Raw genomic sequence first — 27,353 nt, forward strand, 5'->3', positions numbered from 1 at the left:
GAGATCAAGGTGTTGGCGGGGCTGATTGCTTTTGAAGAAGTGAGAAGGAATCCGTTCCAGGCCTCTCCTCTCGCCGCTGCTGCTTTGCTTTGCTGGCCATCTTTGCTGGACCTCGGCTTGTAAATGTGTCACCTGATTTCTGCCTTCATCTTCATATGGTGCGCTCCCAGTGTGCGTGCCTGCCTCCAAATTTTCCCTTTTCGTAAGAACATCAGTCATTATTGGATGAGGGGCCCGTCCTCCTACAGTTTAACCTCATCTTAACTAATTACATCTGCAATGACCCTCTTTCCAAATAAGGTCCCATTCTGAAGTACTCAGAGAACTTTAACATACGAATTTGAGGAGACACACTTCAACCCTTAGTGAGCCCTGAGCCCAGTATTACATCCCTCCCTGCCCTGAGTCATCAGTGTAGACGGTGGCTGCCCCAAGGCCTAAGTCTGACAGAAGGTAAGGAATTCACCCTGGCCACCTGCCCTTGCCTCCTCTGAGACTGCAGAGCCCCAGAAACCTGACTTAGGGCCACGCGGCCGCCAAGTTGTGGTAAGATGACGTCCTTCAGGATTTACACCAGGGGCCGTCTTTTTACTCCTGCTGTACAGGGGCGAAGTTAGGCGCGGCTGTGCTGGGCTGAGTCTCAGCACCACGGGGAGCCCCATCATGGCTTTCTGTTTGATACATGTCCACAGCCCAGGGTATGTCCTCCTTTGTGGGCTTCGTTTAAAGGTGGCTTTACTTAGCGCAAAGGTCAGTTGGGGCGCTAAAATGGTCTAAACAAATAGCCACTCCTTTTCTTACTAAGCTGCCTTTAGTCGATTTCTTATTTCTTTATTCTCTTCTTGAAGATGTTTATGTTTAAATAAAGGTTTTCTCCCTCACAGCCTGACTTGTCCATCTGCTTGATTCCTGCAGTGAAGTCTTAACCCTCTGTTTGTCTTCTCACAGCTTGTTGCCATGGGGATGATTATAAGATGGCACATTTCAACACTAACTTCAAAGCACCCTGAAAGAGATGGAGAAAATGGGCAGGATAGAAATGTGCTCTTAGCTGAGCACATATCTCTGATTATTAGCAAAAGTGCTATAGCAGGAGAGTTTGGAGTAACAGGGGATACGTTATTGTTTAAGTATATGTCAAATGGCTCCCCAAGACAGGCGTCCTCTTATGTAAGGAATAACAACATTAGAAACCCAGGAATTGGCCTCTCAGGAGGATGGGCCCTTGTGATTCACAAATGAAAGAATGCTTCATGCTGAAGAAACATGGCGCTTCAGCAGCCCTTCTGAAAGGTTGAGTTGGTTCTAGAGGTGGTGGCTTGCTTCCTGGGTCCCCTTGGCATGCCTGACATCCTAAGAAAGTGTCCAGGTTCTTTGGAGGGAGATGAGGCAGTGACTTGCCTATCAGCTTAATGCTATTTTCTGTTGTTGCTGGGTAGAGGCAGGGAAACATCACAAAGACATAAAAAGAGAAAGGCTTACTTTTTTTTTTTTTATTTTTCGAGAAAACTGTTGCACAATAATTAAATAACTCAAGTCCCAAATTATTTAGAGGGCACAGAGGATAACATCCTGGTCTAAGCTCTAGACATCCAAGTGTTTGAAGTGAAATTGTCATTGTCTGGCTTCATTGTTACCCAGGTGCCAAGATGCCTTAGCTAGTACAATCAACCTAAGACTCTGTGTGCAGTTTTTAAAGACAAAACACCCATTTTTGTCTTGTAATTTGTTTTTTTATTATCTTTTAGATAAAAATATATACCCTGGAAGAGCATGACATTTTATCTGTTTGGGTTGAAAAGCATGTGGAAAGACCAGCACACGTGACTTATCATCTCTTGTCTGACTTTACCAAGAGACCTTTGTGGGACCCCCATTATGTGTAAGAATACATTTAAAATATTTTCTTAAATAATGTCATGTAAATGACATCATGTAAAGGGTGGCCTCCATATTGCAATTCATCTCCACTGCCCAACATGTGACCCATTGTTTATTAAATAAAGAGTATGTTTTAAAACTTGCTCTGCACTGAAAACTGCATCAAGTGTCACTAAGAGACACAAAACAAAAATTATTTGAGTCATTTATTTATCATTTCTCTTGAGTTGACATGCTTTACCCATATCTGTTGTAATCCTACCAACAACTCCACCCTTGGTATTATTCCCACTTAACAAGAGAGAGGTTCTGAGGCTTGCCAAGATTGCTTTCCTAAGCAACCGAATCTGAATTGGAACCCAGATCCATCAGGCTCTGAACTCCACACCCTTGTACTTTAATACGCAGTTTTGTTGCTCTTGAGGAAGCGTTTATCTAATTGTCCTTCCCACCTCCCACTCTTGGTATTTAATGAGCGGTTCCTCCTTTTCCTGTGAAGTAGCATTCCCTGGTGAGAAGCAGAAGGGCAGCTGTGTGAGTACTGAAGTACAAGGCATTCCTTCCTGCCCTGTCTGATCAGGGCCCACTCCTGTCAGCCTACGTCTCTTCCTGCTGTTACTTCCTGTCTCCTGCATCTCAATCCAGTCTCTGCCACTCTCACTCCTTTCCTGGAGTACAAGGCTGTGCGCCTTGTCACCTGCACCGACTGGGTCTGATTGCACTCGGGCCACGCCCCCTTCTCCTCCGAGGAGTCCCAGCTCTGGGGCCATAGCACCTGGGCCCTCACTGGGCGTCTTGCTGAAAGAAAGGGATTGGTGAGATGGGCTTCCTATTATATTAAGCATTACCATTTACTTCCTAATCTTGATGAGGTAGAGGCTCATCTTTAAGATAGCTATACTTGATAATGATTAATATCCTGTAATAGACAATTTAATACCGCTAAAGTGAAACACCTCTGGGGTCATGTGTTACATTTGCATAGATGCCAAAATAATACATCATGGTTAATTCTATCATAATAAAATGCTCTGAAAGAAGAGGAAATACTTCACAGTTTTCTTGCATCAATATTTGTAGATACTCTATAAGTACAAAGCTTTTAGCAGGAACAATGGCTAAGCTTTGGTGTTAATTCATTTCAAATGTTTCTCGCACTGTTTTCTATGTCACCTGACTTTCCAGCCAAACAGAACTTGAATGAATGGAGGAATGAATGAATGAATTCTAATTCAACTTACTTGTCTTGTGTACCTACCTTGGTTCAGGTACTGTGCCAGGTGTTTTCATTTAATCCTCACAATAACCCCATAGGTATTATCATCTACATTTTACAAATGAAAAAAATAATAATAAAGTGACTTGCCTAACATAACGTAGATATGAAGTGTACATTTAGGATTCAAAGACAAGTTGTTTGACTCTGACCTTGGTGCTCTTTCCAGTATACCATATTCTGTTATCTAAGAGTCCTTCTTTGATGACTGTCCATATAATTCACTACTCTTCAGATATTATTACCTGATCCTAGAGAGAAATAATTTTGTGGAAAACTACTATAAATGCCTTTCTCCAAAGTGTTGAGGGCAGTGACCTTAGAATCATACGGCCACCATTCTCTCCATTACATGCATAATTATTCCTGCTGACCAAACAGCTTTCTAGAGACAGACTTTGAGAAATAATGCTGGCTTTGGCAGGATGGTTATGTGAGCAGACGAGTGATTGTAGACATCAAACAGAAGAAGTGAATGCCTTATTCAAGCAGGTAGAAAAGTGTCGCCTTTGTTTTGCTGTTGTATTTACACAGGTCCTGCGAAGTCATAGACTGGGTGAGTGAAGCTGATCAGATATATTATATCACTTGTCCTGTAGTGAATGGTGACAAACCCAAAGACTTGGTAATACTTGTATCGCGAAGAAGGCCTCTCAAAGATGGGTGAGTATAGGGGCGCCTGGGTGGCTCAGTCGTTAAGCGCCTGCCTTCGGCTCAGGTCATGATCCCAGCGTCCTGGGATCGAGCCCCGCATCGGACTCCCTGCTCCGCGGGAAGCCTGCTTCTCCCTCTTCCACTCCCCCTGCTTGTGTTCCTCTCTCACTGTGTCTCTCTCTGTCAAATAAATAAATAAAATCTTTAAAAAAAAAAAAAATGGGTGAGTATAAGCAATTCAAGTGTTATAATAATGTTTTGTAGAAGAGAGCAGAATGAAAAAGTTGATATGAAAATAAGGAAGGCAATATTGGCATTTCTGGTCTTGAATGATGTTCATCTGAATTTTTGCTAGTTGGACCTTTAGTTATTTTAAGAAGTCATCTATTAAATGCCACCTGTGTGCAAAGCACCGTGCACGATTCCTGAAGCAGTTCCTTTTCCTTTTGCTGTATGCACACGTAACACTGATAGTTAGCAAACCTTTAGAATATTCCATCATCAGTAAAAATGCAGTGTCTGCCAAATAAAACATCAGGAATAAGTTTAGAATTTACAAAGGCGCAATTATGCTAGACATCCAAAATGTCTGGCTGCCAGCTACGGTTGTTGACTAGAGCGCTTGTCCTTGACTTCTCTGTGGGCATTGGACTTCTCGGGGCACGGTGTCTATGTTCTAAGGGCAAGTGTCCTATGTATTCAAAGAAATAAGGAATAGAAGCTTCTCGGACATTTAAGGGCTACACCTGGAACTGGCCAGCATCATTTCCAATGTCAAAGCTGGCCTGCGGAAATAAATCAAACACATGTGTGAATATGAATGCACATGGACGTTCAGTGTAGTATCACTGTATTTATTTATTTATTTGGCAAAAGGTAGAGAAATAAACTGAAGGTCCATCTTACAAATTATGGTAGAGCCATACTGCAGAGTACTGTGCCATCATTAAAAAGGATGAAGTAGCTATAGAGGCACTGATAGAGAAATACCTCCAAGGATTTACTGGTAGGTGAAAAATCAAATTATAGGCCAATATTTATAAAATGATTATATTTATGCAAAAATCTGTATACGCATTTGCTTACATCAGTGTTACTTATTTATAAAAAGGTCTGGAGGGACCTTTTAACAGTGGTCCTTACAACCCATTGGGGCATAACAAAACATGCTTAGAACTTGACTCCAGCTTTGTGGAGTTACGCAAAGTGTAAGTAATTCTTAGGCAGAAAACACCTGTGGCCCTTACTACCCTTCCCTACACTTAGGAATGTGGCCATAGAGACCGTATTCGAATGTGGAACACTCATCTAGAAGAGGGGTCTCCATAGTTGCACTTCTACTTGTATAAATAAATTGAATTAACTGCAGGAATTTATTTTCTAACCACTATTCTTCATTTCTCACAATAACTTAGAGAATGTCCTTTCATTTTTCAGTGACACGTACACGGTGGCAATGAAATCGGTTATTCTACCATCAGTCCCACCTTCTCCACGGTACATCAGAAGTGAAATCATCTGTGCTGGATTTCTCATCCATGCTATTGACAGCAGTTCCTGTACCGTAAGTTTGATGAAACATCTGCACATTAATTTGCTCCGACAGATACAGAGAAATCTTTTACCCACATTTCCTAATTAACTGTAATTCTGTAATGTGTGTCCACATCAGGGGAATCCTAAGGTCATCCTTTTAGTTCCATTCCAGAACATCCCCAGAAGATCAGAGTCATAGCCTCCCCTATACCAACAAGATTCAGATCCCTGCTTGAAAAAGCTCTTGGGGCTCAGTTGGTTAAGCGTCTGCCTTCCGCTCAGGTCATGATCCCAGGGTCCTGTGATAGAGCCCCGCATCGGGCTCCTTGTTCAACAGAGAGCCTGCTTTTCCTTCTGCTTCTGCCTGCCACTCCCCCTGCTTGTGTGCTCTGTCAAATAAATAAATAAAATCTTAAAAAAAAATTTAGAAAAGCTCTAGGTCAATAAACAACTGAAGTAATGTATTTCCTTTTTGAAACAGGTATCCTACTTCAACCAGATTTCTGCTAGCATCTCTCCTTAACTTTGCTGGAAATCTTGGTGGCTGGTCAAAATCCATCGAAGAGACAGCAGCCTCTTGTATACAATTCATAGAGAATGCTACTGATGATGGGTTGATAAACAGATTTTAAATGGTAAACTTCCAATTACCTGTAATTTTATTTCCCACCTTTAATTCCAAGTACCCTTAGCCCTGACACTTGGCAAGGTTTTGGGCCACAAAATAATTTAATATTGGCCTAGGCAAAACACAGCTAGGAAGGGGTTAAAAAATAAAATTAATCTCAGGTCAAATACCAGTGATTTGGATCGTATTATTAAAAGAGCTTTAACACTGTTTTAGATCATCTGTGGTTCTCCTCCCTTCCAGGGGCACAGGCAGTGGAAATGGCCCATATGCAATTTTGTATGGACTATAAAATGGTACACATATGGTTTTAAATGATCATAAGCATTTTTAGGCTAGAGAGGTGAAACATGTGTTCTGTTTAAAATTTGATAAAATCAAAAATGGTAAGTTGGCCAGTTGATTAATAGTGTGGGATGGTTCCATATATGGCAGATATCTGTATGTCAGGAGCATCTGACAAGATGTATTACATGTTTTAGAGCTTTAAATTAGGAAGACATTAAAACATAATGGAATCCAATCAATTTTAGTAATAGGAACTACTTTACTAGTGTCATTTCATATATATTCAAGGTGGCTGACCAATTTAGTATCTATTGCTATATATACACAGAAAAAGTACCTGCAAAATGTGTTATCACAGAGAGTATTAACCGAGCTCTTCTTTCATAACCATTACATTAGCACTTTATTCCCCAGACTTCAACATTCATTATTCTACTCTGTGATTTGTCTTAACTCATAAGACAAACCAGCACATGGCAAGTTGGCCTCCTCTACGGGACAACATTTAAAAGTTGAAGGACTTCTCCATTAGAGTTTAGAGCACTTAAGAGGTTAGGTACATCCTGCCGTCTGTATGTCAAATCTCTACCCATGCTTCCCCTGCCTACCCACCCCCGCCCCGCCCCAGCCCATCCATTCACCCAGCCTAGGTATGGTTGTTAATTATTTTTATTCCATGTCAGCAGGCTCTCATTTACATGAACTTCAGACTGTGCTCCAATTTTATGAATTAACACTGATGTACAATAAGAGTGGATATGCAGGTTTAAATGACTATACATTTCAGAAGTAGATAGATTTTTGAGGATATTTTTAGATTTTAAAAAAGGTGAAAAAATCAGCAATAAAGGGGTTACATTACACTAAAATTTTGTATGGTAAAATTTCAAACCTCTCCTGTAGTTCAGACGTTTCTAACTTCTGCCTATCATAGGTCTTTGAATGTATATGTTTTTGAAAATTACTGCAGTAATGACTTGAGGTGTTGGTGAAACACCATCCAAGGAGGAACTGAAACCAGAGATATTAGGGCAGATGGATTTAGGACTCAGCCACGGAAAAGTGAAAGATAAGCTTTTAAGAGGTGGCATTTCCAGAGGACTGAAGGAAGAATGCTAATGACTAAGTCCTAGGGGATTCAACAGAATACTTTTAAAATGTAATCAAATATCTCTGATATTTTTCTGATACACTGATATCTCTGATATGTATTTTCCCCCCAAGTCTCCTCTCCATCCTAAAGCCCCATTAGAATGCACGTGGCCTTGTTTGTCTTTATCATGGCCACAATCCCAAGTACCTAAAAGAGTACCAGGAACATAGCAGGGACTGGAGAAATATATAGTGCATAAATAAATTTAATGTTTGCCTTCCTCACTTGAGGAAGCTTTTGACTCTCCAGAGTCTTTGGCACCTGATAGGACGGGTGAAATAAATCTGGGCATGTTTGGACTAAATGTCTAAGGCAGCACTGCTGTCCTTTTCCAGGTGCACGACTTGTGTGACTTCTTTTAAATGGCACCCATTTCCTTAAGTTCTGGGATGCTGAGCTGTATTCTGTCGTGTTTTCCTCTCTTAACCAAAAATAAAAGAACAGCTCCTATTAAGACTAGAACTGTTGAGCTATGCAGACATTAAAACAGAGAACAGTGTTTCTTTTATTTGGTAAATATTTTGCTTTTGAAGCATCAGTGACTAATCACAGCTGTTTCCTTTAGTTACAAATGTATCCAATCAGGTAAAATTCCAAATGAAACACACAATCCACTAGAGTCATTCCATTAAACAGTACAATGGGAGCCCTAAGCCTTGTGAAATATATGTATTAGGTATGCATGTATTCATCAAATCAAAGAAGCTAATGGGTCTCTGATTAGTGTTCTATTATGGTGATACTTGCATCTCACCTGGACGCATCTAAGACATGTGAACAAAATGCTATTAAGTGTAATATACACTCTGTTAAGTGACATCATTCTGGTTGAATACCCCAAACTAAATTTTGGCTAGAATGTCTCTCTTGAAAATCAAGAGCAAAGAGCTGCTGTTAAGGTATTCTTCTATTTTACCTCAATAATTTGTACTTCTTTATGTCAAAACTAAAACAAATATTAACCAAAATTAATCTCATCTAGAATTCACAAAAGATGGTGTTTCCAAAGGGTTTGTACACAGATATAAACAGACAATGGCTAGTACAATCCAGAACAAGGTATTCAGAAAAATAAGTAAATAGCAAATGAATTTTTATTAAATATTTTAAAAATACAGTAGATTTTGTGGCAACTTATAAATTCCTAATAATAAATTGTTATTTTGAACCAAGAAAACAATATAACCAAAAATTCAATTCCAAATGCAAAGCAGTTATACTTTGTTTAGGGGTGGTTCACATTAATGAATGGTTTTTAAAAGAAAGATGATTGTTACAATCAAGCATATAACCACTTAGTTATACCTAAGTTCTGTCTGTTAAAAATGTTCTTTTAGAGAATCCAATTTTAACATCTTCTACTTTTCTTCAGTGATTTTCTCCAGTGATAGAAGCACTCTTTAATGACAGCACTCAGGAAACGATGTGACCATTCCCCGATCATACTGGTATCTACAAAACAGGTCTCCAAGGGAGCCCAGCTCCAATTTGTGAAGTATGCCCGGTTCAGAATGTTTAACAATGAGGTTGTAACTAATGATAGTACTAATCATTATCAAAAATTAACAACTTTAGGTATCTTTGTCTTGGGTTCCTGTGGCTTAGGCACATCCAAAATTTCTTCATAGTCTGCGCTCATTCCCTTTGCCCAGCGACCAACTGTGACCATTCGATCTGTCAAGGGATGGAAGTTAGAATGTAAGAAAAATGGTAATCAAATACATCCCCATAGTTTGGTACTGGCTTAGCAAAGGAACTAGTTTTGACATGAATAATCACAAGGAGGGAAGACTCCATCACTAAAGAAGAGTGAGCATCCTGTAATTGATTATAACCCTTGATTTCAGAGTACCACAGGCAATTTCTCTCCCAATTAGGGAAATGCAGCAACTGCTTTGCAATGCACAAACTGATGAGAAAGCTCTTTCATTCTTTCCCAGAGTTCATCATTATAGAGTCAATGAATTCTAAGAATCTATAAACAGTAGGACTTATGAGGCATCGGTTTTAAATGCACAAGATTCCACCTGTGAAATTATACAACATCTGCTTTTCAGTCTTGTCATTCGGGAAGTGGCAATCCTCCCAGGAGGGAGAATTCAAATTCCACTTCCGTCATTTCAGTCTCACTGCCTACAATGTAGTAAAGACTGTCTTCTTCTAGACAAGAGCATAAACAAGAACTCTGGGTTTTCAAAGGGAAATGTTCGGGTAGGAAGTAAGAATGAGCAGACTTCTTTGTGTCGTACTGACTATTTGAGAGAAAAAGAAATGTGCTTTTTCCCTAAGAAGCACTACTTCTACCCTCCTGTCTTTCTTTCACTCAAGATTATCATCATTCCAATCCAGGTAAACTAATATAATAATGGTCTCCACTTCCCTCACATAGGTATAGTGAACATTTTTGAAGTTTTGGTGACCAACAGTAGTATTTCATTAGGAAGAAAATACAACTGGCCAGCTGATGTGTAGCTAACACAATTTTAGTATTTTTGGAAGTTCTTGCAACCAATTCTGAATCCTTTAGGTATAGATAAAGCAAACCATATGTGAGAATGCTCAATCATAAAAATATTGTATTTTCTCTTAATGAATCAATATCTTTCTGTTAGTAACAGAACTGTCTTTATTGTTAAATTCATTAGTTGGCAAATAAGAATGTGTATAAATAAGATGCTTTATAAAATCAGGGCCCTCTAGGGCTTAGTGGTCACCTTTTCCCCACCTGATAGTACCAGCTACTAATGCTCAGTTACTACTGCATCTACTCCTGACAGAGAAATGATTAGGTTGTCATCACAGGAGGAAACCAGGCTGCCTTAAAATCAGCGGTACCTCAGTGAGTTAGTAGTAACAAAATTCAGCAGAAACACAGAATAATCACCTCAGGCCTTCTAAATGGAGGCCCAGAGAACTCACCTGAATTCTGACTCTCAGGGCAATCTTTCTTAAGATGTTCCACGGAGCCACAGAGTCTGCAGCAACCACCTATTAAAAGAGCAAAGTCACTGAAAACCTCTCATACTTACAAGGCACTGTAATGCCTCAAAGCACTTTTCTTATCTTCCTTGGTCCTCACAGCCTTGTCAGGTGCACAGGGAGGTGGAAACAGGAACATAGGTAGGTGCCTATTCCTATTAATAAGTCCACTCCCCAGGCTTTTGGATCCCACAGAGCACTAAACTGTCCCTACACAGCATGTCTTGTACCTGGCCTTCAGGGGAGAAGAGGGAAAGAGAGGAGAGCTATAACGGAAGAAGGTACTTGTGCTCTGGAGTGTCCAAGAGCCACTGCACAGAAGACCTTAACCGTGGTTAGAGAGGCAAAGATGTGTGAACTGTTGAACCTGTAAGCAAAAGTGGTGTTCAGATGCATTTTTGGAGGAGGACGTCCATAGTTCTTATCAAATGATCAACAACCCCAAAAAAGATTAGGAGCCATTGCCCCACTGCTCATCTGCACAGGTCAGATGGGGGTGAGCAGTGACAAAAGGAATGAAATTCACTTTTGTTTTAGTGCCTTCTATCTGCCAGGCACCCTAACCCTAATAAAAATGCCTGTCTGCCTACTTTAAGCAACCTTCCAGGACCGTGAATTAAAACACACGTCGTTTCTAAAATTAGTCTTTCCCTTAATGGTCAAACACTATTACTTAATGGTCAAGCATTATCGTGACATGCTCATAATGTGAAGTGACTTACCCAGAAATATGACCCTATAGGATGTAAACCTGGCTGAATTCTCACTTCTATGTGATTTCTTTCCTTTGCTGCACTTTTCAAAAATATTTAGTCATTTTGCATAACCATGCAAAGCCATCTTTGTCCTTTAGTCATGTCATCTGACCTGTGTCATAAGTTCAAAACTGAAAGGCACCTTTGGGCATTTTCCAGGGCCAGCTTCTTTACTGTTGTAGATGCCAGAGTGAAACAGGAGAGGCACTCTGAACAATCTATTTTAATTCTCAAAGCTCTTCAAGGTGGATACCATAATTCATCAAATCTAAGACACCACTGATTATAAGATGTATCATTATTTTACATACCTCTCAGAAAAAAAAAAACAAACCTGCCAATTACGTGGCACTCACCACTGGTAAGATACATTTTGAGTTCAGAGACATTAAAATGTGAAAAAATGTACATCTTAGAATCAAGGAAATACAGTTTTTCATCTCCATTTAACAGACGAGGAAACTGAGCTGAGAGAAATTAAATAACTCAGCCAAAGTCGCCCTAGTGAGTGGTGGTACTGGAGCTATAACCAGTCAGCTTGATTCCAAAAGCTACACCTTTTCACTGGACTTCTTCCATGGAACCCAGGACGTGACACCCAAGAGGTGTCTGGAACCTGATGGAACCAGCTATCACATAAGCACCTTACAGTAACAGAAAATTTCCTCCTTTAAGCTTTAGACATCACAGACTTTATTTAAGGAGCTTAAGATGTTAGTTGAGCTAAAGACAAGAAAGTTACATGATCCCATGCTAGACTATTAACCAAGGAATTCAGAAACAAAGATTACTACACATATTGAAGAGTGTACCAGCCCATCTATCCAAAATGGTATGCTAGCCTGTGATTAAATTCACAACACTGTTTTTTAAGTCTTAGCTTGAGATATAACCCCTTTGCTTCTGTTGTTTTTAAAAGCAGATATTTATTTTTTCTTTTTTTTCTTTTTTTTTTTTTTTAGGAGAGAGAAAGAGAGCATGAGCAGGGGCAGGGGGCAGGAAGAGGGAGAAGCAGGCTCCCCGCGGAGCAGGGAGCCAGATGTGGGACTCGATCCCAGGATCCTAGGATCATGATCTGAGCCGAAGACAGGCACTTAACTGACTGAGCCACCCAGGCACCCTAAAAGTAGATATTTATAACATACTCTCACAAATGATGCTGAAACAAGCACAAAGCTTGAAATATACACTTTAGTTTTTTCTGACTTGATTAATATATCGTCATATTACACATAAAGTCCAGTACATAGAATAGAGTTTGATAAAAATTGAAATTCTTAAGGTGTTTTTATTTGTTCAAGAATTTATTCAAGAGCTGATTAAGAGTCTAAGTTAAATCACAACTCTGCATGATAACTCACCTTTTTTGACATGTAAGGGTAACAGTACTCACCATCAGCATAGAGTCCTTTGGGATTATCAGGACAAGATCTGGACAGATGCCCCATTTCCCCACAAACAAAACATTTTGCAAAAGGAAATTCACCTGTAAGGATCAACAGTTCCTGGTAAGTTGGCTAAGTATAGAACAAGTTACATAATTCATATTACTTTAAACACTCTGGGGGAAAAAAACCCTTATTTTTTCAAAACCTTGATTTCAAAATATTAAGTGGCATGTTCATGACAAACTCTGCTGTCCAAAAAAAACCCCACTTCCGACATTAACCAAGTAAAAAACCAACAGAAAGAAAACATACCAAGAGCTGGGTCTACTTTGGCTTTGCACTTGGTTATTTCATGCTCTGTGGACCCACACCGATAACATATTCCAGTGCCCATATCTTGATTCTCAAGGGCAGCTGGGCAATCTGCAATCCCATGGCCAGGTTTTCTACAATGGAAACATACCTGGGGAAACAAAATGTGAGTTTCCAAATTACAAAACTACACTGGCTTTATTAATTCTTGTTATCAAAAATATCTTTAAGACGTCTCTCATTTGTTATCTAGCTCTTTTTAAAAAAATCTCAATATTTTATCTATAGAAAAAAGTTGTCTCATACATTCCTAAACAATAAAAAATGTCATCTCCACCAGACAGTCTCAGTGCTTTTGAAAACCCTCAATCCATAAATCCATCAATCTCAGACACAAAGTTAAAAATGGTTTCGTAGAAACTGCTTAAATGAATTAAGCAAATATGGACTATTTATTTCATTAATGGGAATGTCTCCACTAGAAAAACTGAGTTTTCTGTGGAAAACAGAAAATGACCAAAAATTATTGGTCATAATTAATACTAGTACTTACAAAGTGCATATATTTGAATAAATTTGAGTCAAATGATCCATTTAAATTATGATTCAAATCATATTTCATACCAATAATATATCTTACAGTTTTTATATCTTTAATACATAATCCTTAATATTCAGAATTAGGTGTTTCATTTTTAGAATATGTACACAACATATTTTAAAGGAATAATTCTAAGATGAAATATTTGGCTCCAACATCACACTAAACAATGATTTGGTTGCTTTACATACTACCTGGCAATTTGGAGAATAGTTATCGCTGCAATGAATGAGAACAGTAGTCATAATCAAACATGGTAGATACTCAAAGATATTTAAGCTATTTTATTTAAACTGAAAAAGGTATATATATTTCTTGGATAACAAATAGTTTATTTTTTTCAAAAATTTTTTTGAAAATAATTTTTTTTCAAAATAAGCACGGGATTTTTAAAAAGCAAATTAAACAGACAAAACATACAATATTTTGGGGTGCCTGGGTGGCTCAGTCATTAAGCATCTGCCTTCGGCTCAGGTCATGATCCCAGGGTCCTGGGATCCAGCCCCGCATCGGGCTCCCTGCTCAGCAGGAAGCCTGCTTCTCCCTCTCCCACTCCCCCCTGCTTGTGTTCTTGCTCTCGCTCTCTCTCTCTGTCAAATAAATAAATAAAATCTTTAAAAAAAAAAAAACATACAATATTTTGCAACTGTGACCTCACTTTCTTTTTCTCCTGTTTCATAACATACTGGAAAAGAATGAGTCTCTTTAATATTCACTAACTTGTACATTTAGAATGAGCTGGTCCAAACAAAGAAAATGCAGTTATTATACAAGTTCAAGAAAAGCTACGGCTAAAAACTGGATCACCATAATAAGACTTGAAGTCTTGGTGAAGTCAGCATGGTCTCTAGTAACCTGACAGTTCACTGATTAGGTTTTACATGTTTTTTTTTTTTTTTTAAAGATTTTATTTATTTATTCGCTAGAGGGTGTGCACAAGGTGGGGGGCAGAGGAGAGGAAGAGGGACAAGCAGACTCCCTGCTGAGCGCAGAGCCCTACACTGGGCTGGGGTGGGGGTGGTCCATGGGAGGGGGCTTGAGGTGGGGCTAGAGGCGGGCTGCATCCCAGGACCCTGTGATCATCACCAGAGCTGGTCAGACACTTAACTGACTGAGCCACCCAGGCACCCCAGGTTTTTACCTTTAAAACCTGATCTTCATGTAGATGGGACTTCATAAATTATCTTCATTTGTTAGCAATTAAGAACTGAAACTTAGGGGCGCCTGGGTGGCTCAGTCGTTAAGCGTCTGCCTTCGGCTCAGGTCATGATCCCAGGGTCCTGGGATCGAGCCCCGCATCGGGCTCCCTGCTCTGTGGGGAGCCTGCTTCTCCCTCTCCCACTCCCCTGCTTGTGTTCCCTCTCTTGCTGTGTCTCTCTCTGTCAAATAAATAAATAAAATCTTAAAAAAAAACCTGATACTTAGAATGAGGTATTAAAAACAAGAAAACAAGCTATATACTATTTAAAGTATATGCTTTAATATAAAGCATTCATTTTTTTTCTTGAAAACCAATGTCTTTCTCCTTTAATTACAAATATAAAACTTCTCTTAAAAGGTCACAATATTAATTTTTTTCAAATAATATGCAAGTCATCATATTGCCTATGTCAATGAAATTATCTTTAAGTTAAATTAACATAATTTTTTTTTTAAGATTTTATTTATTTGAGAGAGAGAAAGAGAGAGAGTGTGAGCACACATGAGCGGGAGGAGAAGCAGAGGGAGAGGGACAAGCAGACTCCTCAGTGAGCATAGAGCCTGATGCAGGGCTCAATCGCACAACCCTGAGATCATGACCTGAGCCTCACAAGAGTCGGATGCTTAACTGACCGAGCAACCCAGGCGCCCAGATAAAAAAAATATTTTTAAATAATTGTACAATTTAAACAAAACTATCCTGATCCAAATAAAAATGATTACCTTTTCTATCCAAATTTATCCATAAGGAATGTTTGATCAGCATTATCTCTAAGTAATTATCTGCAAATATGTATAAAACTAATCTTGCAAATAAAAATGAAGGTGTAAAATGATAATACTGATTTTTATGTATCTTACTAGAAGACTTGGAAAATTCATTTAGAGAAGGGAAAGAATTATACGAAGTATTACATTTCCTATGTCTGACAGTTTAAAAATCTAGTGCTAGGCACTATAGAAATCAACTTGCAGCCCTAACATTCCTCTGAGAGTAGTATGGAGGAGGGAAGGACAAACCCAAGGGGTTTTAACTCTTATTACTCTGCTCTGTTACTAACTAGTGTGATTCTTACTAGATCTCATTCCTGTGCCTCAGTTTTTCATGAATAAAAACAAAATATCCTCTCCAAGGGAACCACACATATTTAACCTGTTGCACTTAACCCTCCTCCTTACTTTGATTTTTTTTTTTTTAAATGGCTGTTTGAAAAGAAGCTATTGGAAGGCAGGACTAAGAACATAGGTTCTGAAGTCAGACAAACTCTGGGTTTGAATTTCATCTCTGCTACTATACTCGCTGAGGGGCTGTCAGCAAGGTACCCTGTCTACACCTCAGTCTCTTCTCCCCACAGGAGAATAATGCTACCATCTTTACAGTGTTATTGTGATAATTAGTACATCAAGTGCCTGGCATATAGGAAGTGCTAAAAAAAGTCCTAATGTTATTACTAGCCCTCAAAAAGATGCTTTATAAATCTAGTATGCAAGAGCATTCAGACTCTGCTAGAATATACATGTGTGAGTATATGAATAATAGTTATGACCTATATAAAGTAACGTTTCGGTAGAAGTAATGATCTTACCATTGCATTTTTCTTTGCTGCTTGTCTCTTTAATCTTCTTCCTTCCCGTCGACTATCTTTCTTCAAAGCAACTGCAATTTCTTCCCTTACCTCCTGACTGTCTATTGCTATCATCTCTCCATTATGAACCATCTGTGAGTTTTGTCTTAGGTATTCCATGAATCCATTTACATCTTCATTTAAGTACTCCTTTTTCTTTTTGTTCTTTTTGTGTTTTGCTTGAGGAGCATCATTTCTAACAGAGAGCCTTTTGGCTTCAAGTTGTTTACTCTCTGGTAGATTTTGGCCTTCTCCCTCAAAGGACCCCTTCTTCATGTCCTCCCATGATGTTGCAGCCAAAGGTCTCTTGTTATGTGCAGTAGTAACTCGTGCCCACCTGGTCATGATTTCATCAGCAGTATCTTATAAAGCTTTAAGACAAGCATGGCTGGTTAGTGACCATTAAAAACAAACAAACACTAAAGATACACACTGTATCACATTATGCCCATATATTAAAGTCTTAATTATTAAAACACTTTTTACATCGTTTAGGTATTTGTATATTTAATTCTATAATATGCTGCATAGATATGCCTAAAATCTAGCCCTTACCAGAAAAGCTACCACACCAGTAAAACAAAAACAACACGTATATAAATGCTTAAAAGTCTAAAACAATTCATGAAGTAACCAAATTACTTTGTAAAATTTGAATCACAAAGTAATACAGTGAATGAAGTTACTCTTCCCATATTCTGCAGTTTTCCTGGCTGTTTCATATCTGTAAATCCCAAGGCTACTTTCTTCCCATCTTCTTGCTTAGTTCAGTGAAAACAATTTGCATAGCAAATTAACTATTCAGAAATCCTGTCCTTTGACGCAAAGTTTGTCATTACAACTCTTCCCGGCAGATTGATAAGTAAAATATACACAAGTGTTTACGGTCACGTGATAATGCTGGGTCTTCTACTAATCAGTATAAACTACTACCAGCCCAGTGGTTTCAAATCATTTTCAATTATGAAGCCGCGCCCCCTTTAGGGCGGCATCCCGTGTACCAACCAGGGTTAAAACCTCAGCTCTCATCGTTAGAAACATCCTGCAAGGGCGCCTGGGTGGCTCAGTTGGTTAAGCGACTGCCTTCGGCTCAGGTCATGATCCTGGAGTCCCTGGATCGAGTCCTGCATCGGGCTCCCTGCTCGGCAGGGAGTCTGTTTCTCCCTCTGACACTAACCACTCTCATGTGCTCTCTCTCATTCTCTCTCTCTCAAATAAATAAATAAAATCTTTGAAAAAAAAAAAAGAAACATCCTGCAACACACGCTGAAGGGCGGAGCCAGTGAATAGGTGAGACGCGACCCAGCACTTCTACACCACGCGCGCACACTCATCACTGCAGATCCTGCGACTGTCACGGTAGGGCCTGGAGCTGTTCAAGAGGTGGACTGTCCTTCCGCTGAGTACCAGGGAAGGGGGAAGCTCTGAGTATCAAGATCTAGTCGACGGAGCCCACTCCCACGGCGGGTCCCAGTGGGGCTGGATGCGCCAGCCCAGGCGGCGAGCACCGGACAGCTGAGACCGGTCCCCGCGACGGCGCCCTCGGCGGGCCTCGCATCCCGGCACTCCAGCCCCATCTGGCGCTGAGAGCTGTTGGGGGCTTACCAGTAAGTCGCTGTGCCTTCCCGCCAGGTCCCTGGGAACGAACCGGAGGACTTTACGGCATCTGGGGGTCCCAGAGTCCTATCTCGCTTAGCCGTGCGTAACCGCTTACCGCGCACGAATCCTCCACGGCAGTTGAGTTAGCGAGCCAGAGAAGCCCGTCCCCCGGCGACCGAGTCGGCACTCGGGACCGGAAACACGTTGTCCCCGACAGCGCGTCACTTCCGGCAGGCAAAGCTGGTGTCGGAGGCGTAAGCTAGAGTATTGCCCTGCGCGGGTAAATGCGGCTGAGTATTTGTGGAGCGCCTAGCGTTTGAAGGGTGCAGTGCTGCACAACGGGGACACAGAGATGAAGAGTGCTTAATCCGTGCTGTCTGGAACCCACAGTGTAGTGGAAGAGTTGCACGGCAGGATGGGGGTGTGGGAAACCCTGGAAAGATTTGAGAAGGTGACCTTTGAACTGTACTTCTAAAAACAAAAATCTATCAAATTTGGGGCGGGAATGAGTTAAGGGCTTTCCAGGTAGATGTAAGGTAAAAGTCTTAGCGCAGTAGTAGTGGGTCTTTCTCCTAGAAATCTAAAAAAAGACATTTAGGGCCCTATTGGGTGGAGAGTTGGTGCCTCGTGATCCTCCTGCCCAATGCTGGTTAAGCCTTCAATTGAAATAATTATACTTTGTGGCCAAAGAATGTTGTCCTTTTAAGACGAAAACCCTCATTTCTTAATTCATTATCTCAATCTTCTTCAAACAGCTACCCCCACCAGTTGTACTTAGTGGGGACAAATGGCATTATCACATCACTCAGTTCACCAAGGTCGCTACTTCATTACCATCATTATGGTCAATCCATCTTGCCCCTTAACTATCTTTCCACTTTATCTCCACTGCTACCTCTGTCTCAGGTTTCATCCCATCTCACCTGGATTACTGGCAGCTGGTCTGGGCATCTACTTTTTACGCCACTCCCTCATCCATTTCCATGCCTTAGCGAAGTGAACTTTTGAAAGTGTAAATTAGGGGCGCCTGGGTGTTGCCGTTGTTAAGCGCGGACTCTTCGCTTTCTGCTCAGGTCAAGATCTCAGGGTCCTGGGATCCAGTCCTGAGCCCTATCTGGCTCCACGCACAATAAGGAGTCAGCTTGAGATTTTTCTCTCTGCCTCTGCCCCTCCCACTCCTGAGCGCGTTCGTGCGCTCGCTCTCTCTCTCTCTCAGTAAGTAAATCTTAAAAAAAAAAAAATTGTTACCCTTCTGCTTTAATCCCTTCCATAGTTTCCCATTGCTCTTTTTTTTCTTTTTTTAAAGATCTTTTTTTATTTTAGAAGGAGCACACATCTGCGGGGTGGAGGGGGGGCGGGGGGAAGAGGGACAGAGGGAGAAGGGTCTTAAGCAGGCTCCATGCCCAACGTGGAGTCCCATGCAGGGCTCAATCTTATGACCCTGAGGTCATGGCCTCAGTCGAAATCAAAAAGTCAGACGATTAACACACTGAGCCACCCAGGCACCCCTCCCATTGTTCTTAAGATGAACTTCAAACTCCTCAACTTGGTATAAATACCTCCCTACTTCACTAGTCTCACCCTGCACAATCTCCCCTTTTTTGACCAGGAGACTTTCCTCAGTTTCTCAAATGCTGCGTGTACCTCGCTATCTTCAGGCCTTTATAGCTGTTGTCTTTGCACCGCACTTTTTCTTCTTTCAGCTGAGGTATTTACCCTTAAAGGCTTTTCACATTTTATTCTTAAGTAAGCTTTCCTATTCCCCTCCCCTGCCACCCAAATAATGAATTGTGTAATAAGTTGTTTATTGCATTCCTGTTGCCTCGTATATATAGTTGGTACTCAGTATGTTTTTGTTAAATGAGGAGTAAGTACATTGCAATGCTTGTTAAAGCAAACTAGGAAGTGACCTGATTTTCTTTAGGAGGAAAGATTAAAGTCAATGCTGTAGGAATAATGGGATTTGGTATGGTGAATATCACAAATATCTTCGGTCTTATGGTGGGGGAAGTTGTAAAAGATAAATTCCTCCAGCTCTTGAAGAGAGGGAGCTTCCTAAACGTTGTATGATTATCCACTTCATACTATGTTCTCAACCAGTTGGCTTCAGGTTCTAAGCACCAACCTAGGGACATTTCATAAAGGTTTTCTTTTGTAGAAGCCAGGTACTTGCACATAATGTATACCACTAGAGGGTGCATTCAACTAAAACTTACCTTTTTAGTATTACGTTGAATTTTAAACTGTAGAAAGTTGTTCATTTCCTGGCAGTGAAGGAACATGAACTCAAATTGTTTTTGTGGAAGTACATCAAGTGAAGATTAGTAATTGAATAAATAAGTCATGGAAATCCTGTGGGATTCAGAAGAAAATCTCACTATTGCTACTAATAACAGCAAACTTTCACTGAACATTTTATAGGTACCTAGCACTGTGTGCTGAATGCTCTTCATTCATTGCTTACTTCACCCAGTATCCTGAGAGGTAGGTACTATATTTTGTCCATTTTACAGTAAGGAAGCACTCTTGGAAAGCTGAGGTAACTTACCCAAGGTCACGCATTAGTAAGAGGTAGAGTTATGATTTGAATGAAGATCTCCGTTCAAAGGTGTGGGCTCTGCTACCATGAAATAGTGCAGGGGATTGTTTGCCTGCTTGAACCGGCTTTGAAACTAAGTTATCCTTGCCCATGTGAGACTTTATGTTCTTAGAATGCACTCACTTTTACAGTTGATGGGATTATTTTTTATTAAATTTTAGCCATTCAGATATTATTGAAATACTACAAATATGCTATTTTCATAACAGTATTATCTACAGGGTAAAAAAAATTTTTTAAGAGCGAGATCTAGAGCAGGCACATGCAAGAGGGCCGGATCTCAAGCCGACTCCACGCTCAGCCCAGAGCCCAGTGTGGCTCTCAATCTCATGACCTGAGCTGATACTGAGTGTCAGACACTTAACCAAATGACCCACCCAGGCGCCCCTCCACAGGGTGAATGTTAAGTGAGGAGCTTAAGTTTTGGTTATGAAGGACCAAAGGACCTCATTTTTAGAAAATTGTCAAGTGTATTATGCAGACAAAAAAGGATATAAATAAAACATACAAAGTAATTATAAAACACATTCATGTCAAAACTACCCAGTTTAAGAAGCTGACTATTGCCAGATATTGATTTAAATTATATTGTAATTTTTTACACGGGCAATACATTTTTATGTTTCAAACAAAATAGTTATGTTAGAAGATTTCTATAATCTCTCATCCTGATAATTAGAAATTTTGAGCAAAATATAAACAACTGTGTGAGGATTCTGAAGAGTAAGTAAATGCAGACCCTTGTGGAGGGAAGTCAAAATCCAAAGAAGCAATTAGCACATGGGTGAGTGCATGTGTGTGTGTGTGTGTGTGTGTGTCTCTTGACCTAGAGAGTGGGTCACAGTCACAAAGTGCATGAGCAGCTAAAACTGTAACAGAAATCCTGCCATCATTTTTCTGACTGGAAGAACCAGAGGTAAAAAGCATGTAGCAGCCATACCTGGAAAGTGAGGGGGAATCCTGGAAGGGAGAGAGCCATAAAAAGGATGTTTCTACTTCTGTATGTGAAGCCTTGAGCTAGCTCCTGACCCCACATGCACAAGACAAACTCAGAGGCTTAAAGAAATGAACTGAGATTTGATGGCCACCCACAAAAAAATGAGACAAAGCCTGTAACACAAGTCTAAAAAAGTTAATTGCCTACTAAAATTTTTTTTTTTTTTTTTTGGTAAGGATTAAAACAGAATTCAGAGTATATACAAAATACCATCCACAATGTCCAGGATAAAAATCCAGAATGTAAACTTACACTGGTTCAGTGGTACTTTGAATTCTGGTCTTCTTCCTGCTGGTCTTCTTGCCTGCTACTATTTCTTTTTCAAGTCCTCAAATAGCTGATCTATGTGTTATGTTTTATAGATGCATTCAGTGGGAGACACAGGGTGGAGTGTGCTCATTCCATCTTACCTGGAATTGGAACCACTTCCATTAGAATTTTGAATCCTCACTCTTGTCTAGATTGTGTCAAGGTAAGAGGTGCTTGGCCAGCCTAGCTAAAATGACCAGTAGGTGCTACAGGACTAGGAGTGTCCAAGGCCCAGCCTCAGGGAGCTGGCCCTCTAGCTGAGTCTTAAACTAGTGTGAGCAGATTCAAAACAAGCTCTGTAACTATAGAGTATTTGGAATGGAGGATAGTGAATCTAGAAAGGATGGCTGGGACCAGATTTTGCCAATTGAGTGTTTTTTAATGCCAGCTCAAAGGGTTTGCATTTTATTCTTTAGAGCTTAAGCAATGAAGAACTATACATAATTTTTTAGATTATACAGTAGATCCCATAAGATCTAGAGAAGAGTGTACGTACATAAACCTGTACCTGATGGTGTGCTCAGAACCCTGACGCTTACTGAACTTCTTTGGAATATACAGAAAATAAGCAAGAGAGAGAGAGGAAGGTAATTAATGACCCTACTATTGGAAATAAAATTGAGATCCAGACCAGTGACATTCTAATAGCTTCTTTCTTAAAAATCTATCAATTTTTTAAGCTGCTTTAGAACCCTTACAATAAAACCAATGGGTAAAGCAGTTATGAGTTCCTTTTTTCTTCTTTCAGCATCATTTTACACTCTTTAATGAATATGCATTACATTTAGAATTTTTATTAAAGAATTTTTTAAATTTTTTATTTAAATTCAATTTAATTAACATATGGTGTATGGAGGTAGAATTTAGTGATTCATCAGTTGCATATAACACCCAGTGCTCGTTTCATCAAGTGCCCTCCTTAATGCCCATCACCCAGTTACCCCGTCTCCCTACCCATCTCCCCTCCAGCAACCCTCAGTGTGTTTCCTAGAGCTGAGTCTTACAGTTTGTTTCTCTCTCTGTTTTAGAAGTTTTCAAACTTCTAAAGAGTTTCTTAATCCATAAGAGTTTTGAAACTGCACATGAGAATTTCCAGTTATATATAGATTTATAGAAATACCTCAAAAATCTTACATTCTTGTTTTACGGGTCAGTAAATGAAATGTCAGAGAAGTTAAGTGATTGCCATACTACTGGTGACAGCTTTATTACCTGACATGCACATGGAGGTGGCCCTGTGTTTTTATTTCTTCATTTTCTCACTTAGTAACAAAGTTACAAGCAGTATTGTTTTATTTCAGAGGTGGAAAAAAAAAAAGGTATCGGAAGTGTTTAACAGGAGAAACCCATTAGTGGAAGTTGCTTGAGGTCGCTAAACAATAGGGAATGGGAATACTATGACATTTGTATTCTCCAATGAAAAAGCTTAAATCTTTCTCATATTCTTTGTTTAAACATGAGTAGGAATAGCATTGTGAATATTAATCACAAAAGTGATGTGGCCCTCTGACTCTAATCTAACCCTCTTCTGGTGTATCTCTCAAGTTCAAGTTCCTAATCATGCTTTTTAGTGGTTACAGCGTCTAGTGCTTCAAATGAATACTTAAACCTAAATTACATATAAGTGGTAAGATTTCCAAGCTCTCTTCTCTGAAAGGAGTACTTCTGCTTCTCCTCTTATGTCTGAGGAAATGCTCCCTGATTTGGGCCCTGGATGATCCCTTCAGAGGGAGCGGTAGGAGGTCTGTAGTTATAGATGGAATTCTATAAAATGTGGTAGGTGAGGAAAAAGCATTTTTTGGTATCTACTGTATGCGAGTACCTTCTTAAATGCTAGACACATACAAATGACAGTCCTTGCCTCTCAACAAACAACAACCTGTGAGGGTAAGATACGCAGACTGGTAAACCACTGGGAAGGCAGTAAGTGAAGGAATTACACTGGTAGTAAAGATTACGGGGATAGGGGCGCCTGGGTGGCTCAGTCGTTAAGCGTCTGCCTTCGGCTCAGGTCATGATCCCAGAGTCCTGGGATCGAGCCCCGCATCGGGCTCCCTGCTCCGCGGGAAGCCTGCTGCTCCCTCTCCCACTCCCCCTGCTTGTGTTCCCTCTCTCGCCGTGTCTCTGTCTGTCAAATAAATAAATAAAATCTTTAAAAAAAAAAAAAAAAAAAAAGATTACGGGGATAAATTCATTCTTCCTGGGAGATTTTAGAAAACTTCACAGTAGAGTGTGTTACAGACAACTGGGAATGGAGATTAGGGAGGTGATGGGGAGGAGTCAGTAAAAAAGAAATAATCAATTTGATCATTATCTCCAGTAAGCTGAAATGCTTTGTGTAAATGAGATGTGTGGGAGGGAGGGAGAAGAATTTAAGGTAATACTTTATAAAGGATGAAAGTGAACATCACCAAGTGACCAAAATGTGTAGTACAGATTTAGTAACTACCATAAGAAATCTACCTATGATTCTCTGGGTAAAAATAATAAACGACTTAGGATGAACTAATTTAAGAGAATCACATAGTAGGAAAAAACTAGCCCTCCAAAAGGTTTGGTATAGAAAATAAATGTGACGAGCACTGGATGTTATACTACGCAACTGATAAATTAGTGAACACTATATCTGAAACTAAATATATACTATATGTTGGCTAATTGAATTTAAATAATAAAATAAAATAAATGGTCATGGGAAGAAAGGTCCCACAAATATTTTAGGGAATATTTATGGACCAGGAAAATGTATAAAATGATATTGTCTATATTCTGGAAGATGTGAACCTATGATGGTGAGCTCCAAGAAGACGAATTGGGCTCAGTCCACACCCCCCAGAAAAACACTTAAGCCCATAATACCCCAAGGGATAAATGGAGGGCAAATGTGGAATTGTGTCCAGCTGTGGCCAGAGCAGCTCAATATGGAAATCACTAGCAAGCTTTCAAATAGAACATTAGTTACATTGGGTATATGTTGCTTTTAGCTACCTATAGGATGTGTGTTGGAGCAGGAGAGCAAATCAGGTAGTGGAACTTCTTTTAAACCAGATTGTACACTCTTCAGTCTGCAGGTGTTGCTGATTTTCCTGTTTTAAAGGAAACAGGACTTTGTTTTAAAAACATTGAGGATGGTGGTGATGGTTGTAAGTGTGCTTAGTACCACTTTACACTTAAAACGGTTAAAATGGTAAATTTTATGTATGTTTTACTATTTAAAAATAGAAAAACTGATATTTAACTTTTAACAATAGTACTTCCATCTTCTCTTGAAGTTCATTTTTACATCTTTTACTATTTAAGGAGCTGTTCTTAAATTTAAGAATCAAGTTGTTGGGGCGCCTGGGTGGCTCAGATGGTTAAGCGTCTGCCTTCAGCTCACGTCATGATCCCAGGGTCCTGGAGTCGAGCCCCGCATCGGGCTCCCTGCTCAGCGGAGAGCCCACTTCTCCCTCTCCCACTCCCCCTGCTTGTGTTCCCTCTCTCACTGTGTCTCTCTCTGTCAAATAAATAAATAAAATCTTAAAAAAAAAAAAGAATCAAGTTGTTACTTGTGTATAATTTTCCTTTCTTATAAAAAATTCAGTTACCAATTTGAATTTAGAAAGTGTTCTTTGTGAAGAACAAAGCATTAAAAAAAACCCCACTATTTATTAAGCATTTTATGCTCTAAAGCTTCCCAAATAGTTATGAATGGTAGTACTCATTACATACTAGTACTCATGAGCAGTAATAGTCACACTTGGGGAAAACTAAGATATGGAGAGCATAACTAACATTAAATCTGTCAAAACTGGATCCAGGATTTAAAATGGTCCCTTTCCTGTGCTCAGAGATATGGCCATGTCACCTCCTGTGGTTGCCTAATAATTCATTCTATTATTTTTCAGGTTCATACTAAAATACACATTGATACCTCGAAAATCCTCATCTGTCCTGCCCAGTTTAATATTCTTCTGAATCTCATAGTACAGTCCTATTTGGAGGTGGTTGGACTCCTTCCCCAACCCTCACCACCAACACCCCCCCCCCACATACTCATGATGAATATATTTCTAGAACAGATGAAAAACAGGGGCCTTATTGGCTTGAAAGGTGCTAGCAGCTTAAAAGAGGGGAAAAAAAATCTCATCAGTATAATGAGAAAATGTGGGATCTGAGAGAGAAAAATTTAGTGTCTATTAACCCCCCCCCACACACACAGGATGGCAAAAGACAAATTGATCTGTCTTAATTAAGCTAAAGCATTAGACCATTAAGTGAATGTTGAAGAACTGTGCCAGGGAGTGTGTTGAATATAATGTGTTACTTAAAACCTTTAGTAAAACTTTTTACCTGTTTACAAGAGAGAGGTGATAGCACTGTCAACCAAATTGTTGTCAAAAGAATAAAGTGCATAAAAGACTTTAAAACCAACCCTCTTTTACTCATTAAAGTCTCCTAGTGCTTCATTAATTTTAATGGTATAATCTGGTTCTGATTGAAGTGCGCCGGAGTAGTTAGTGCCTCATCAGCACTGATGAGTTCCCAGTAATTCAGGCCATGATGGCAAAATCACATGTCTGTTTACATCTACTCCATGCGTGTTTGTCCATGTCTTCAGCACAGCTTTTACATCCCAGGAACCCACTGTCTTCTCTCTGACCTCACGTATATTATGCAAAAGAGATTGCTATTTTCAGAGCTGTTTTTATACAAGTGAGTTCTGTGCAAACAGATTTTTGTGGAGATGCCAGAATAGAACATGTCTTCCCCTTCAGATTCAGTATACCAGTCGCCTACGTGAGTCAAATGCATTTTTGAAAAGTAAGGAGTCTGATGTATATGTTAAAAAGTAAATGACAGGCTCAGTTCATTGTATTTCCACTGTAGCTCTAAGATTCATAAAACTAATTAAAAATTTTAATTCAAATATAATTAGCATACTGTGTTATATTAGTTTCAGGTGTCTAATATAATGATTGAGTAATTCTAGCCATTAATCAGTGCTCATCATAAGTGTACTCTTAGTCCCCTTTACCTATTTCACCCGTTTCCCTTCCCACCCCACCTACCTCCCCTCTGGCTACCACCGGTTCTCTATATTAAGAATCTGGTTTTTTATTTCTTTTTTTTCTTTTTCTTGAATTCCACTTATGAGTGAAAGCATATGGTATTATCTTCGTTTGACTGACCTATTTCACTTAGCATTATACCCTCTAGATCCATCCATGTTGCAAATGACAAGATTTCATTCTTTTTTATGGCTGAGTGATGTTCCATTGTATATATCTACCAAATCCTCTTAAATTCTGCTTTTACAGTTCCATAATTACATCTCTCAAACTGATTTACTCATTGTCAAATATATTCTTAAAGATAATTATGGTGCACCTCCTTAATCTTTGAGGTATTTTTTATCTGGTGTGAGGTATTTTCATAGCATGAGGATAAGTGACTCAGTGAACATATGGGCCCAAAGCAAGAGATCAAACAGTCTAACCCCATCCCTACGATAGAACAAAACAATAGCACTTAGACATTAGTAGCAACTGGGTAGGGCTTTCTTCGATGATGTGAAGGTGTGTCCACCAGTT

General features: G+C 39.7%; 2 protein-coding genes and 1 long non-coding RNA gene across 4 annotated transcripts in view; 2 read left to right on the top strand and 1 right to left on the bottom strand.

Moving 5' to 3' along the window:
* The window catches only part of ACOT12 (acyl-CoA thioesterase 12), a 43,757-nt gene extending 37,570 nt beyond the window's left edge, over positions 1-6,187 (top strand). The window contains exons 12-15 of the mRNA XM_078067134.1: positions 1,749-1,882; positions 3,692-3,820; positions 5,249-5,375; positions 5,829-6,187. Coding sequence (XP_077923260.1) covers positions 1,749-1,882; positions 3,692-3,820; positions 5,249-5,375; positions 5,829-5,870 — 432 coding nt within the window. The 3' untranslated portion in view covers positions 5,871-6,187. The remainder of the gene's footprint in view (positions 1-1,748; positions 1,883-3,691; positions 3,821-5,248; positions 5,376-5,828) is intronic.
* A 1,710-nt stretch (positions 6,188-7,897) lies between these two features.
* Positions 7,898-18,055, bottom strand: ZCCHC9 (zinc finger CCHC-type containing 9). Of its 2 annotated transcripts, none has more exons than XM_036067357.2 (6): positions 17,882-18,055; positions 16,238-16,647; positions 12,851-13,001; positions 12,544-12,636; positions 10,336-10,404; positions 7,898-9,090 (listed from the first exon to the last, which is right to left on the bottom strand). In XM_036067357.2, the coding sequence occupies exons 2-6, from the start codon at positions 16,619-16,621 to the stop codon at positions 8,972-8,974; spliced, it is 816 nt and encodes a 271-aa protein (XP_035923250.1). In that variant the 5' UTR covers positions 16,622-16,647; positions 17,882-18,055; the 3' UTR covers positions 7,898-8,971. The 2 variants fall into 2 exon arrangements, with proteins under 2 accessions (XP_035923250.1, XP_077923233.1); XM_078067107.1 differs by lacking the exon at positions 17,882-18,055 and adding an exon at positions 17,282-17,301.
* A 21-nt stretch (positions 18,056-18,076) lies between these two features.
* Positions 18,077-25,410, top strand: LOC144381120 (uncharacterized). Its single transcript, XR_013445732.1, has 4 exons — positions 18,077-18,326; positions 20,297-20,359; positions 21,834-21,943; positions 25,081-25,410. It is a non-coding gene; the product is annotated as an uncharacterized LOC144381120 (long non-coding RNA).
* The last annotated feature ends 1,943 nt before the right edge of the window (positions 25,411-27,353 follow it).

The sequence above is a fragment of the Halichoerus grypus genome, chromosome 2 (genome assembly GCF_964656455.1).
Source record: "Halichoerus grypus chromosome 2, mHalGry1.hap1.1, whole genome shotgun sequence".
Lineage (NCBI taxonomy): Eukaryota > Metazoa > Chordata > Mammalia > Carnivora > Phocidae > Halichoerus > Halichoerus grypus.